Genomic DNA, 15,015 nt, shown 5'->3' with positions numbered 1-15,015 from the left:
CATGATCTGTTGCCCTCTGGTTTTTAATTGTGTTTGTCTGATGTTTACATCACATACAGAAATATAATTGCAATCATATTATGAGTACCAAAAGGTTATATTGACAGTTAGAATGAGTTAATGCAGCAAGTCAATATTTGCAGTGTTGACCCTTCTTCTTCAGGACCTCTGCAATTCTCCCTGGCATGCTCTCAATCAACTTCTGGACCAAATCCTGACTGATAGATGTCCATTCTTGCATAAGCAATGCTTGCATTTTGCCAGAATTTGATGGTTTAGTTTGTCCTCCCGTCTCTTGATGATTGCCCACAACTTCTCAATGGGATTAAGATCTGGGGAGTTTCCAGGCCATGGACCCAAAATCTCTATGTTTTGTTCCATGAGCCATTAAGTGATCACCTTTGCTTTATGGCAAGGTGCTCCATCATGCTGGAAAAGGCATTGTTGGGCGCCAAACTGCTCTTGGACAGTTGGGAGACGTTGCTCTTGGAGGACATTCTGGTACCATTCTTTATTCATGGCTGTGTTTTTAGGCAAGACTGTGAGTGAGCCAATTCCCTTGGCTGAGAAACAACCCCACACATGAATCGTTTCAGGATGCTTAACAGTTGGCATGAGACAAGACTGGTGGTAGCGCTCACCTCTTCTCCTAATAAGCTGTTTTCCAGATGTCCCAAACAATCGAAAAGGGGATTCATCTGAGAAAATGACTTTACCCCAGTCCTCAGCAGACCGCTCCCTGTACCTTTTGCAGAATATCAGTCGGTCCCTGATGTTTTTTCTGAAGAGAAGTGGCTTCTTTGCTGCCCTCCTTGAAACCAGGCCTTGCTCAAGCAGTCTCCGCCTCACAGTGCATGCAGAAGCACTCACACCAGCCTGCTGCCATTCCTGAGCTAGCTCGGCACTGCTGGTAGTCCGATCCCGCAGCTGAAACAGTTTTAAGATACGGTCCTGGCGTTTGCTAGTCCTTCTTGGGCGCCCTGGAGCCTTTTTGGCAACAACGGAAGCTCTCTCCTTGAAGTTCTTGATGATGCGATAGATTGTTGACTGAGGTGCAATCTTTGTAGCTGCGATACTCTTCCCTGTTAGGCCACTTTTGTGCAGAGCAATGATGGCTGCACGTGTTTCTTTAGAGATAACCATGGTTAACTGAAGAGAAACAATGATACCAAGCACCAGCCTCCTTTTAAAGTGTCCAGTGGTGTCATTCTTACTTAATCATGACTGATTGATCGCCAGCCCTGTCCTCATCAACACCCACACCTGTGTTAATGGAACAATCACTAAAACAATGTTAGCTGCTCCTTTTAAGGCAGGAACGCAATGATGTTGAAATGTGTTTTGGGGGTTAAAGTTCATTTTCTTAGCCAATATTGACTTTGCAAGCAATTGCTGTTAAGCTGATCACCCTTTATGACATTCTGGAGTATATGCAAATTGCCATTAGAAAAACTTAAGCAGTAGACTTTGTATAAATTAATATTTGTAGCATTCTCAAAACTTTTGGCCATGACTGTATTTGGTGTGCTGTGGTTTGCTTCCTGAGTGCATTTTGGACAATTTTTCAGTGCTGCAGTTACATTGCGTTTTTGCTGCCCTGTACCTGTCTAATATCAAAACTTTTTTTACTAGTATTGTGTATTTATGTTTTATTATCCATTAATAAAAAATACTGTATTTTATTCAGTCATATTGCACATTTTGTATATATGATTAGCAAAGGATTCGGTCATGCAGATCACTGCATGGCCTCAGGAGTACTTCCAGAATCATATTCTGTGAACAGTTTGCTGTTCAATCCAAATATACAAGGTAAAGCTCTATCATGCAAAGAAGCCAACTTATTTAAACAAAATCCAGAAACACTGCCATCTTCTCTGGACCAAAGCTCATCTAAAATGGGCCAAGACAAAATGTAAAACTGTTTTGTTTATAGATTAATCAAAATTAGAAATTCTTTATGGAAACCACGGAGAGTGACCATCCAGCTTGTTATCAGCGCACAGTTTCTGTATCTCTGATATGTGGTTGCATTAGTGCCTATGGCATGGGCAGCCTATGTCGCGGGCGGAGGGGACGCGCTCGCCACGCTCGGGTCGGGGGCTTCTGCTGCTGCTGCTCGGTGGCTCGAGCGGTGGACCGGACCCGGGGACTCGAGCAGCGCTCCTCACCCGTGAGTGAAAAGGGGGGTGGTTTGGTTAGGGAGATTGTTTGTGACGCCACCCACGGGTCGTGGTGATAATGGCACCACCGCTGCTGGTAACGGGGATCCCGGGAGAGATTGTAGGGTGCAGCTGAGATGTTGTCCTCTCCGTGGGCAGGGTTGGTGATCCCGGGGCCCGATGGTGTAACGGGGAGGCAGGGTTGGTGAGGTGCAGGGTTGCAGGGACAGCGTGGCGCGGTGCCGGATGGCACTGGTGTACTCACTCAGACAATCACTGACACAGTCGTAGGTAAACCAAAATGGCCGGATGGACAGGTCCCGCAGCCGGCTGCAGTGTTGTTGTTCTGCTCTCCCCGGATGGCTGATGGTGGCTGTCTTTCCCTGCACCTTTTAAAATGTTCTGACTCCTGTGGTTGCCCACCGGTAGTCCGCTCCCCGGCGTATAGGTGCCGTAGGAGCCCATTTTGCCCTCAGGCGCTGGCCCTTGGATCTCTAGCCTGTGGCGGTGGCTGTATATCCTCTCAGGGTGGACGTTTGCCTTCAATCGGGACTTGGTAGTTAGGGAACCCCGGGGGTTCCTGTCACATTCGGATTTGACTATTGACGGTGGCTCCAAGCCTGGTCGGGGTCCGATGGCCCTGCTTGTGTGCTTAGGTTCACTCTGTTCCCTTGTCCGGTACCGGTGGGCCGACGCCCGACCCCGGTCCTTACGGCTCTGCGGAGTTCCACTAACTCCTGCAGACGGCCACCACCGTCTGCCAACCTTGCTGTCAGTGTCTGGGCTCCAACCCAGACACTTGCAGTTCGTGACCTCTCACTTCCGCCTCCAAGACTGAACTCCAAACTCTATCTGACTGCTTTTCCCGCCTCCAGGCCTGTGAACTCCTCAGTGGGTGGGGCCAACCGCCTGGCTCCGCCCCACCTGGTGTGGAGATCAGACTCTGGAGGGAGGCAACAAGGGTTTTGTGTTTGGCTGCTGTAACTGCCTAGGGTGGGGGTGTGTATGTTGGTATGTTTGTGACTACCTGGCTAGTCCAGGGCGTCACACCTACACATCGTAAAGGGCACTATCCATGCTAAGGATTGTATAGAGGTTTTAGAATAACATATGCTCCATCTAGACAATGTCCATTTCTCCACCTAGACAATGTCTATTTTAGCAAGACAAGAATAAACCACATACTGCATCCATCACAACACATGGCTGCCCAGAAGAATTGTTCGGGTGATAAACCGGCCAACTGCAGTCCAGACCTTTCACCAACAGAAAAGATTTGGCACATTAAGAAATGAAAAATCCGGCAAAGACCCCAGACTGATGGCCAACATCAGACAAGAAAGGGACAATTTTCCTCCTCCAAAACTGCAGCGATTGTCTCCTCACTTCCCAGACATTCATAGACTGCTGTGAAAAGAAGAGGGGATGCTACACAATGGTTCTGTTTTAACTTTATAATATATGTCGCTGCCATCAATTTCTGAATGAGCTAATTTCTTCAAATGAAATAGAAAATGTCTAATCTGTGCTGTATGTTCATGTGAATAAAATATGGCTATAAGAGACTTTCATATCGTTGCATTCTTGCTTTCTTTACATATTACACACTGTCTCAGCTTTTTTGGGTCTTGGGGTTGTATATTAAAATTTCTAAAATCTTACAATATTCACTCTTGCCACTAACTGAAAAAATAGGTTCATGCTTTCTGTTCTGTATAGATCACACTTCAGTGGTCATTCCCTTGTAATAACAGGCAAGACAATGGCAAAAACACCACTATATACAGTAGAAGAACACACCAATTTAAAGTTGCTTATTTAGGTTCTGGTCTGAAATGGACTTGAAAATGAAAATGAAAATTGAAATGGACCTTGGCTTACAAAAACCCCATACAAGATTATGTGGACATGGGGTGAGACTTAAAGGGAACCAGTGAGGTGCAATATGCACCCATTACCACGAGCAGTTCTGGGTGTATATTGCTTATCCCTGCCTAACCGTCCCTGTATATAGTAGCATAGTTAAAGAGATCTTTCGAAAAAGTATTTCTAAAGACCTTTTATCTTATGCTAATGAGCACAGGGATTAGTCCCAAGGGCGTTTCTCCCCTTAGCTAGTCGACCCACATAGTATGGTAGCATGCCCCTGTGGGCGTACTAACTTGCTAATGAATACGCAGTGATGCCGCACATACCTCACTGTTGATGGCGGCCGTCGGAGGATGGATGCGCATTGGGCATGATCCAGAGTTCTCAGCACTTACGGTCATGCGCACTGTACCTCACTAAAATCGGGAAGCTTAAACCCGGCATCAGTTTAGTTCGCATGATCGGAAGCCTTGGGTACTCCGGATCATGCGCAGAGCGTATCCATCCTCCGCCGGCCGCCATGAACAGTGAGGTATGTGCGACGTCACTGCGTATTCATTAGCATGTTAGCCCTTCTTCCTAGGTATGGTCCTTAAACCCCTTCATGACTGCGAGATTTTCCTTCTTTAGGTTTTCACTTTTTTACTGGTCTTTCAATAATTATATATACTGAATATAAAAAGTCTACACACCCCTATTGAAATGCCAGGTTTTTATCATTAAAACAAAAATCGGTTGTGCCAATAAAGCAACCAAAACGAAAAACAGTAAAGCAATGCTTTATTGGCACAACCAGTATTTTTAATAATATTCATTGAGTTTAATTACCCTAGTTACATTTTAGCACAATCTGATGTTAATAGGTTTTTATCATGTAAAAAATCATACCAAGAAAAATAATTTCAGAACTTTTTCCACCTTTAATGTCACCCATAATTTGTACAATTCAACTGAAAATAGGCACACCCTTAAACCAAAACTTTCCTGTCATATATTCAATGGGTACTTCAACATCCAGTTCTTTTGGGTAGGAGTCTATCAGCATGGCATATCTAGAATTGGCACATCTAGAATTAGCAATATTTGGCCACTTTTCCTTGCAGAAGTGCTTCAAATCTGTCAGACTGCTAGGGCATCTTTTGTTTACTGCCATCTTCAAGTCAACACACAGATTTTCAATTGCAATCCGGTCTGGACTCTGGTTGGACCATTCCAAAACTTTCATCTTCCTTTTATTGATTTAGAGATATACTTAGGGTTGTTGTCATGCTGAAAGGTGAAATTCTTTTTTAGCAGAGGCTTGAAGATTTTGATGAAAACTTGACTGATATTTGTAACTGTTCAAAATTTCCTTTGCCTTGATTCAATCTCCAGTTCCAACTGCTGAAAAACAGCCCTAAAGCATAATGCCGCCTCCACCATGCTTCACTGTGGGTATGATGTTTTTGATGTTGGCGTTTCACCAAACATTCATTTTGGAATAATGGAAAAAAAGTTAAATCTTGGTCTCATCAGACCATAACATGTTTGCCAACATTCTTTTAACTGAGTTGATGTAGGTTTTGGAAAAACATAGCTGGGCTTGCATGTTTTTTTTGTAAGAAAATGCCTCACTATTGCCAGAGAATGTTGTCATATACAGTACACAAGCAGTACTTGCAAAAAATTCCTACAGCTCCTTTAATGCGGCTGTTGTCCTCTTCGTAACCCCATAGACTAATTTTTTTTCTTGTCAACCAGTTCTATGGGAAGGTATATGTTTTTAATTTTTTTTGTTTTAAGTCAAACATGTTTCCATCTGTAAAATAAAACAAAGTAGTGGCCAGCCCCTGTAAATAAAAAAAAAAAATATATATATATATATATATATATATATATATATATGATATATTCTCTTTACAGTTATATTTTATATTTTACACCCCTAGGCTTTTCACCTATGTCAATGAAGACAAACTATTTACTCGTCCAACCTTTGCCCGGCTCATTTCTTTGCTGGACAATTATGTTAAGAATACAGGGACACTGGAAACTATCAGCAATGAAGAAATCCAAGAACAAGTTGCCTTTATAGATGAAGTGTTCCAAACTACGATCATGAAAAAGCTTTCCAGTTTCTTTATTGCAAAAGGTAAAACAAGGGTAATTACAATCATGAAGCACTGAGTATTACTGAATGAATTATATCAGAATCTTTATTTTCTACATCTATATGAATTGTCTTCTCTGTACATCAATATTTTTTTAAGAATTTGCATCATATAGCAACAGATCATGTAGCAACAAGGTGAGCATCATCTCGCTGCTTAGGTGTCTGTTTAACAGGGTGGTTAGGAGTATAGTGTAGATTTTTCCCAACAAAGTGATCTAACAAATTTGAAATGTATTTTTTATCATGCTTTTCTGTTTAGGGGACACATGAGAATTGGCAAGGCATTGTTTTTCACTATCAACATATATCTTTAGGCCTAATGTACATGGCAAACCTGTATAATTGGTCACAAAAGACTTTAAAGAGAACATGTCACCAATATAGCCTAAGGCCACCACCTTTTATGGCTCCTTTCAAGCAGTCTAGCAATCTGTATATAAATCCCCAGCCTGCTTTGCATATCCAAAAAATACTTTATAATCCCCAACATACAGCGTAGTCCAGTCGAATGGGTGTCATTGGTCTTTTTCGGCACCTCTTCTTCCCCCATATTCACCGTCCTCCTTCATGAGGATAAGGTGTCCTTCATCAGGTCTTCCATACAGTGCCGCTAATCTTGTTCCTGTGAAGTTGTACTTTGATCTGCACTCCTGAGGGCATAGTGAAGTACGCCTGTGCAGGAGAAAGAATGGGGGCACTGTGTGGATGTCGGAGAACACATGTGTCGCCCTGGGCAAGCCAGGGGACACAGATAACAACACACACGCACCCCACATTCCCTGCAGGTACACCAGCTAACCCACAAATCCTTGTTGCCTTCCTCCAGAGGTTGATGATGCACACCAGGGGGTGGGCCAGGCGGTTGGCTCCGCCCACCAAGGAGCTCACAACTCTGGAGGCGGGAAGAAACCAGGCAGTCAGCTCAGGGACGAGCTTGAGAAAACAACGGAGTCGAGCCCAGGCAGGGCAAGAGTGAAGGAGTAGTCTAGACAGGGTTAGAGTAAACAGCTAAGTGAAAGTGAAGGAAGTGACAGTAAAGAAAGAAAGCCTGAAGTTAGTCTGTGGCTGTGTGCCCAGACGGAGTCAGCAAGGTCAGCAGACAGTGGTGAAGATCTGCAGTGGGACTGTCTGGAGGTTGCTGGAAGGGCCACGGAGGCTGTGTGTATCCGGGGGTCTGGAGCAGTATACAAAGGGCAGTCAGCACCAGAGCAGGGGCTTTCGGATCCCAGCAAGGCTTGGAGTCGCTGTAAATTGCTAAATCCGTTAGTGAAGGGGACGTAGATCCCCCAACAAGCAAGTCCTGATTGACGGCAAAGGTCCAACCACAACGGGGAAACACCGCCACCGCCAAGGCACCAGTTTCCCAGGGCTGGCGCCTGCGGGCAAAGTGTGGAGCTCCTCCGGCACAGATTGCAGTCGGGGAGCGGGTAACCGGTGGGAATCCACCGCTACCAAACAGACATTTCAAAGGTGCAGGGAAGAGACCGTCACCGCTAACTGCAGGGAACCGCAGCACCGTGAACCGTCCGAGGGACCCGTCTAACCAGCCGTTTGTTTACCGAGAACTGTGTCGTGTTTACTGGCTGAGTGAGTACCTCAGTGCCGCAAGGCACAGCGCTGCCCCTGCGCCCCTGCACCCCACTGGGCCCCGGGATCACCAACCCCTACCCACGGAGGGGCGACACAACAACTGGCTGCTCCACATCACCATTCCCGGGATCCCCATATTGAGCAGCGGTGGTGAAATCACCACAACCGTGGGTGGCGTCACGAACTATAACAATCCCCACACCCAACTACCCCCCTTTCACTCACGGGCGAGGAGTGTCGCTCGGGAAACCCCGGGATCCGGCCCACCGCTCGAGCCACCACTGAGCAGCTGCCGGACCCGAGCAGAAGGGGTGAGCGCGGTGTGCTGACACCCTCCTCCCCGCCCGCGACACACACAGTTATGGGGCCAGAATAGGTGACATTAAAAAAATTATGGAGCCACTATAGTGGACATAATCAGTGTATGGGACAACAGATACATCACTATTGTGTAGGGTCATTAAAGGAGAAAGTAATAATGTATTGGGCAACTATGGAATATATCATTAATATCCCCCATTGTTGTCCCATATACAGTATTAATAATTTTCTCCATTGTAACATTGTCCCCAACTGTGACACCGTACATTAATAATTTTCCCCATTGTGCCCTATATATATATATATATATATATATATATATAATTGACTTATTCTGTCTGTCTGTCTGTCTTGCTCCAAAATGACGTCATTACAGTGACAACCATCGCCACACCGTGCGCACTAAAGATCCTGCGGCCAATGGCTCAGCTAACTGAACAGCCCGAACTACGGGCCGACAGGACGACGCTCGACACTTTTCCCCGCACGCACACGGAGCCCCGATTCCCTGGGAGCTCACACCGACAACCCTGCCGACATAACCCCACCGCTCGCTTCCGCACCCCGCACACATTACCCCACTCGGCTCCACCCCCCCGCACTCCGTCCTCTGCATGTATACACTGAACATACACACACACACACTTGGATAGTCACCTGTCCCCAGCCATGCAGTCCCCGGCACTGATGTCCTCAGTGCCATGGCCCCGCTCGGCTCCACCCCCCGAACTCTGCCCCCCGCACACATTACCCCACTCGGCTCCGCCCCCGCACTCCGCCCTCCGCATGTATACACTGAACGAACACGAACACGCACACACACACACACACAAACACACACACCTGGATAGTCACCTGTCCCCAGCCATGCAGTCCCCTGCAGTGACATCTTCAGCTCCATCCACCCCGCCCCCCACACACATTAGGCTGCTTTCACACTTGCGTTCTGAGGCATCCGTCACAGTGCGTTGTGTGACGCATGTGACGGATGCGTTGCAAATAGTGTGCTAATAAAGTAATGGATTCCTGTTTTTTTTTTTGTTTCGCCCGAAAAAGAAGAGAAAGAGGTAACCGCAAATCCCCTGAGTGACTGCAGTGAGCCGCACGATCAGCTGTGCCGTCACTCAGGTGACCCGCGGCCACAGCTGCAGTCCTCCACCTGAGAGCTCTGTCCTCGGGTCACCTGAATGAGGGCACAGCTGACCGCGCGGCCCACTTCAGTTGCTGCGTGGAGCTGATAGAGAGCGGTCGTGTTCTACTGCTGCTCCTGTCAGCTTCATGTAGCAGAGCTGAAAGCATCGTGGGACCTCTGTGGATTACGTCGGACCTGGAGGGGTATTTGGGAGTTTAATAAAGTGGTGAAACAGGTTATTTTTTGTCTTTTATTCCAAATAAAGGATTTTTTCGGGTGTATGTGTTTATTTTCTTTAACTTACAGGTTAATCATGGAAGGTATCTCGGGGAGACGCCTGCCATGATGAACCTATGACTTAGTGGCAGCTATGGGCTGCTGCCATTAACTCCTTATTACCTCGATTGCCACCGCACCAGGTCAATTCGGGATGAGCCGGGTCGAGTCCCGGGACTGTCGCATCTAATGGATGCGGCAATTCCGGGCGGCTGCTGGCTGATATTGTTAGGCTGGGGGGCTCCCAATAACGTGGGGCTTCCCATCCTGAGAATACCAGCCTTCAGCCGTGTGGCTTTATCTTGGCTGGTATCAAAATTGGGGGGGGACTGCACGTCGTTTTTTTTTAATTATTTATTTATTTATTTTACTGCACGATATAGACCCGCCCACCGGCGGCTGTGATTGGTTGCAGTGAGACAGCTGTCACTCAGCGTGGGGGCGTGTCTGACTGTAACCAATCATACGCGCTGGTGGGCTGGGGAAGCAGGGAATACGAGATTGAATAATGAACGGCTGGCATTTTTAAAAGAGGAAAATCTGCTGGAGCTTTGTGATAGCCGTGCAGCACCGCGCCTGTGATCGGTGAGTATGAGAGAGGGGGGAAGAGGGGGGAAAGAGACCAGGAGTGATTTTAAACTATGTAGATCATTCTGCTGGACATGCTGAGCATGCTCTGTAGAACGTGATAGAATTTGTCAGTGGATTCCACCGCTTAGCGCAAAGCGGCGAAATCCATCACCATAGACAATCATTAGACACCTTGGCGGATTCCAACGGAATCTGTCAAGGTGCGTTATTTTAACAACCCAAAAAACGCTACATGTAGAGTTCCCTCCGCCCTCTGCTGTGTCAAAATAATGACTCAGCGTCATCCAGCGAATGCAATACAGACACTTGCGTTACAGTGCGTCGTCAATACAAGTCTATGGAGAATAGCGCAGTGCGTTAACGGACTACGCTATTCTCCATAGCGGCGGATTATGCTGAATGTAAGTTTGAAAGCGCCCTTACCCCGCAGGATGGGGGAACATGTCAGGATGGTGGCTGCACCACGATGGGGGCACATACCAGCATTGGGCCACATCACAGCATCAGCATATTTTTACTTAACGTACACTGTTCATGCCCTTCTTTCATTACAAGTCATGGACATCATTAAACATTAGACTCATCTATTAAAACTGTTCCTTCTGTTTTTTGTCATTTTAAAACCAATAAACAATTAACAATACTAAATTAAACCTAACCCATCCAGTCCATTCACTACCTTATTATTCAATCTGCTAACCTACATACACATTCTAGACAACCCGATACGTTAGAATCGGGCCACCTTCTAGTACATTAATAATATCTAAGAACTATAGCGTCTCTAGGAGGGAGATCTAACACCCAGAAGAACAACAATACTAATAAATAGAATAAAATTTTAACTTTATTACATATACAGTATGTACTTTTGTTTTTTATGAGACATACTTATAATGTCTCATAAAAAAACAATACAAATACGCCACTCACCTATCCCTGCATGTTTCCACTATGAATGTCTTCTTCTTCTTTCTTCATGCACAGGTGATGCAATGCAGTGTTGTCATGGTGTCGCCAGCGATATCTTGGTTATGGCCTCTGGTAGGCCGGTGACATGAATATTTAGCCTAGCCAATGGCCCAATATTCCACAATTGTTTTCAACTGGATGTGCATCTGAGAAAGGACATGAAGCTGAAAATACTGCTAGCTCCCCCGTATGAGGGAGGTACAAACAGCGCAGTTAATTATTATCAACTTCTGTATTCTATTATCTCACTGTCCTCCACTATTCGGGCCACGCGGCTACTGAGCGCTGTGCGCTGTCTACACTAGACCCTAATGCAGGGAATAACCAGTATTTGAACTCACATTACTGTAGATGGATAGATGTGCACAAATCCCCGCTGGCAGCCCGCAGCAGCCAGTGGGGATTAACACTATGACCGCTAGGACGTAACTTTACTGCTTGTTGTCGTTAACGGGTTAATATGAAAAAAAAACATGACAGGTTCCCTTTAAATTGTTTTTGTCGCTGCAATACCCTAAAAATGCTGTCACAAGCGATCAAAGCTTCTTATCTATACTAATATGGTATCAATAAAAACTTCATCTCACCCTGCAAAAAAATAAGCCATCCCGGCTCCATCGAATGATGAATGAAAATGTTACAGATCTTGAAAAATGCCAATCCCCCCAAAATTTTGGGGTAAAAATATTAGATTTTTTTTAATTATCAAAATAATATAAAATCTGGACCTTTGGTATTGCTATAGTTATACTGATGAGGAGAATCTTATTGTGAGGTAATTTTAGCACAAAATGTACACAGTAAAAACAATTCTCAAAAAAACATATGAGAATTCTATTTTTTTCACACCATTTCCCCATATCTGGACTTATTCCCAGTTTTATAGTAGGATATGTGGTAAAATGAATGCTGTCATTCAATAGGACATCTTGTCCCGCAAAAACAAGCCCTCATACATCTATGTGGACAGCAAAATAAAAAATGTAAGGCTCTTGGAAGAAGGGGAGGAAAAAGCGAAAACACAAAAATGAAAATTGGCCTTGTCGCAAAGGGGGTAAACTATATTTCCTTATTAGAAAAAGTGTTAAAGTGATTTCTTCATTGCTATTTTTTTGTAGTTGTCCATGTTGTAATATGCAGTAGCAATCTCCTCTGTCTATTGTGTTTTATCATGCGCTTTGCCCATGGTGCGGATTTGACGCAGCGCTTTTTAATGCATTTTTTTAAAAACATGTAATTGTGTTTTTATATGCATTTTTGAGGATCTGCATAGAAGTGTAAAGGGAAATATACATCAAATAAAGCACATTTGACATAGTCTTTTAAATGCACAATGGGCATGCGTTTTCGTGAATTCACATACATTAGGCTTAAACCTTAAATGCGGCTAATTTTACTTAAAATGCAATGGAATCATAGTCTTAATCTACGGAATTGCGTTGAAACCTTAGGACAAAGTCCCATTTTTATTTTTCTGTTTCCTGCCTTTAGGTGCTTTGCTAAACATAGCATCATTTTATCTCCCTGTCACTTCTGTAGGAGCATACTGACAAAATGCCGGCTAAGTCTTTTAAATGGGAAAGTGCCATAAAGTGCTATGCAACGAAATTTACTAAAGTGGTGGACATATTTACACTAGTCATTGACATTGCAACAACAACAAGGAAAAGTCTTTGAATGTTAATGATATGCAGATGTTGAAAAATTATATATAGAATTTTGTAAACCTCTCGATTTATTCAGAATCGAGTAGGAGCGCCACATACAGAAATCTCAGTACTTACACTAGTTAACTTCTGTCAATGAGGTTATTAATGCTCCTCTGAGGAATGTTCTGCCAGACTAAATGCACTTGGGCATCAAGATCCGCCACTGGCAGCTCCCTTTGCAATTCCTGTCTTATGACGTCCAAGAGGTGCTCAGTAGGAGACAAATCTAGAGACGTTTGAGGCCATGGTAGTACGATCAGGCCACGCAGGCCACTCACAGTAGCATGAGCACCATGCAGCCTGGTATTGTCATGGACAATTGGTTCCACGACCAGATCAATGTAACGCCGAGCTATTAGTGTACTTGGAATGAAGATAGGAAGGGATCGGCTAATGTACATTATGCCTTGCTCAACTATAATCCCGGGAGTAGGACAGGTGTGACATTGCCTTATGTAGGTCTTTTTATGGTGTTGCTCAATTTGTCCACAGATAAAGACCTGGGGCTGGAATAGAGGTCTATTCTCTTTAGTGTTGAGTCCTGCCTTTGTCTTGGATGCAATGATAGTCACAGATTCGTCTGGAGAGACGTGGACAATGTTGTGAAGGTGCATTCACAACAGAACATCACCAAGGTCCTTCTGGGATTATGGCGTGGGGTGGCATAATTTTCATTAGCCAGATCCATTTAGTATTCATTCCAGGTAAAGTAAAAAAAAAATCAGTGTTACATTGCATTGGTTGTGGAACCAATGGTATGGTAATTTCTCCAAAATTATCCAGAAGCTGGTTTTTACAAAAGAACACTATGCTGCATGTTGCTATTGCTATTGTGAGTAGCCTATGTGGCCTAAATGTTCTACCATGGACTGCAACGCCTCTTGATGTGTCTGCTATCGAGCACATCTGGGACATCATTAATCAGCAATTGCAAAGGAATCTGCTAGCAGCGGATCTTGATGATTTCTGTGTCCAAGTGGACTCAGCATTGCAGAACATTCCACAGACAACCATCTAAGGCTAGTTTCACACTTGCGCTATTTTGACGTAAACGGAATCCGTCAGTAATGTAGTACAGTTTATTTACAGTGGAAGCGCGTTACTATGGCGCGTGTGTGTGTCATGTGTGGCGCCCCTGAGGCTTCCGTCGCCACAGGTCATTGCACCCCATCTGTGGTGTGATGCCCCATTCTGGGAGAGGAAGAGAGTGAACTCCGGTCCCCTGGTAAATTCACACTACACCCATTGCTAGGACCCACACCCACACTACACCCATTGACACACAGGACCAGGGAAAGTGGCAGGCAACCCTCCCATGCTGCATGCTGAGAGGGGCTGTAAGACCCATCCCTGCTTCCATAGGTTACAGCTTAGCAACTGGGGAGGTGGGAGGAGCCACGGACAGTAGACACAGATCGGGAAGGTCAAGTTAGTTTCAGTTTACCTCAGGGAGTGAAAGAGTGAGGAGCCAGCATGTAGTTGGAGAAGAAGAACGAGAGCAAGGAGGGAGGAGGAGGCCTGCTGGAGGCAGGCAAGGAGGAAAGAAAGAAAGAAAGAAAGAAGGAAAGAAAGGCTCCAAGTCAGTCAGGAGCAGAGGAACTGAAGGAGACGCTTCCTGGTGAAGAACCTGGGACCCAGAGGTCCAGGTGACACCACGCAGAGACAGAAGGGGTCGCAGGGCCGTGGGTAGTCCTGTAGGTACCACGAGCAGTCCTTGTTGGGTACCGAAGCCGAGAGCCCAGAGGCGCTACGAGTAGCTGCAGGCTGCGGTGGCCTGGTCCACAGTGACATCGGTGGAGTGATTAGCTGCGACAGGGGACGGTCCCTAGAGACTGGAGGAGTGCAAAGACAATCTCCAAACAGTAAAAACCGAGGCCCAGGGACGTTGCAAGCTCCCAGGGCCAGAACCCATAACAGACCTTCAGAAAAGGGGTAATCAGCCGACAGGTGACCCCCCAGCCTGGAGGCTGCAGTGGAGGCCAAGCCAGGTCCATCTGAACTAAGGCAAGGCTAGTGAAGACAGCAGAGAAAGAGACACTAAGAGAAGGACACCGGCTTTCACTCTTGGATTCACCCAGAAACGGCGGAGGTCCCTGACAGTGGTCCCAGCAGCCCGAGGGTCCCTGCAGAACTGTGAGTAAAGAACTTGAACTGCACCCTTGAAGTGGTCTCTGTTATTTCAGCTGCATAGACATTCACAAGCACCAACTGTGCCCCGGGCATTGCTCCACCTGTGGGGAG

The 15,015-nt window shown here is 45.6% G+C and overlaps 1 protein-coding gene across 1 annotated transcript in view; it reads left to right on the top strand.

The window, feature by feature from the left end:
- Positions 1 to 15,015, top strand: part of LOC142290518 (uridylate-specific endoribonuclease D-like) — a 58,619-nt gene that overhangs the window by 6,320 nt on the left and 37,284 nt on the right. Inside the window, 1 exon segment of the mRNA XM_075334477.1 lies at positions 5,960 to 6,162. Coding sequence (XP_075190592.1) covers positions 5,960 to 6,162 — 203 coding nt within the window.

This window comes from Anomaloglossus baeobatrachus, chromosome 2, assembly GCF_048569485.1.
Source record: "Anomaloglossus baeobatrachus isolate aAnoBae1 chromosome 2, aAnoBae1.hap1, whole genome shotgun sequence".
Taxonomy (NCBI): Eukaryota; Metazoa; Chordata; class Amphibia; order Anura; family Aromobatidae; genus Anomaloglossus; species Anomaloglossus baeobatrachus.
This window is presented reverse-complemented; position numbering and strand designations above follow the sequence as displayed.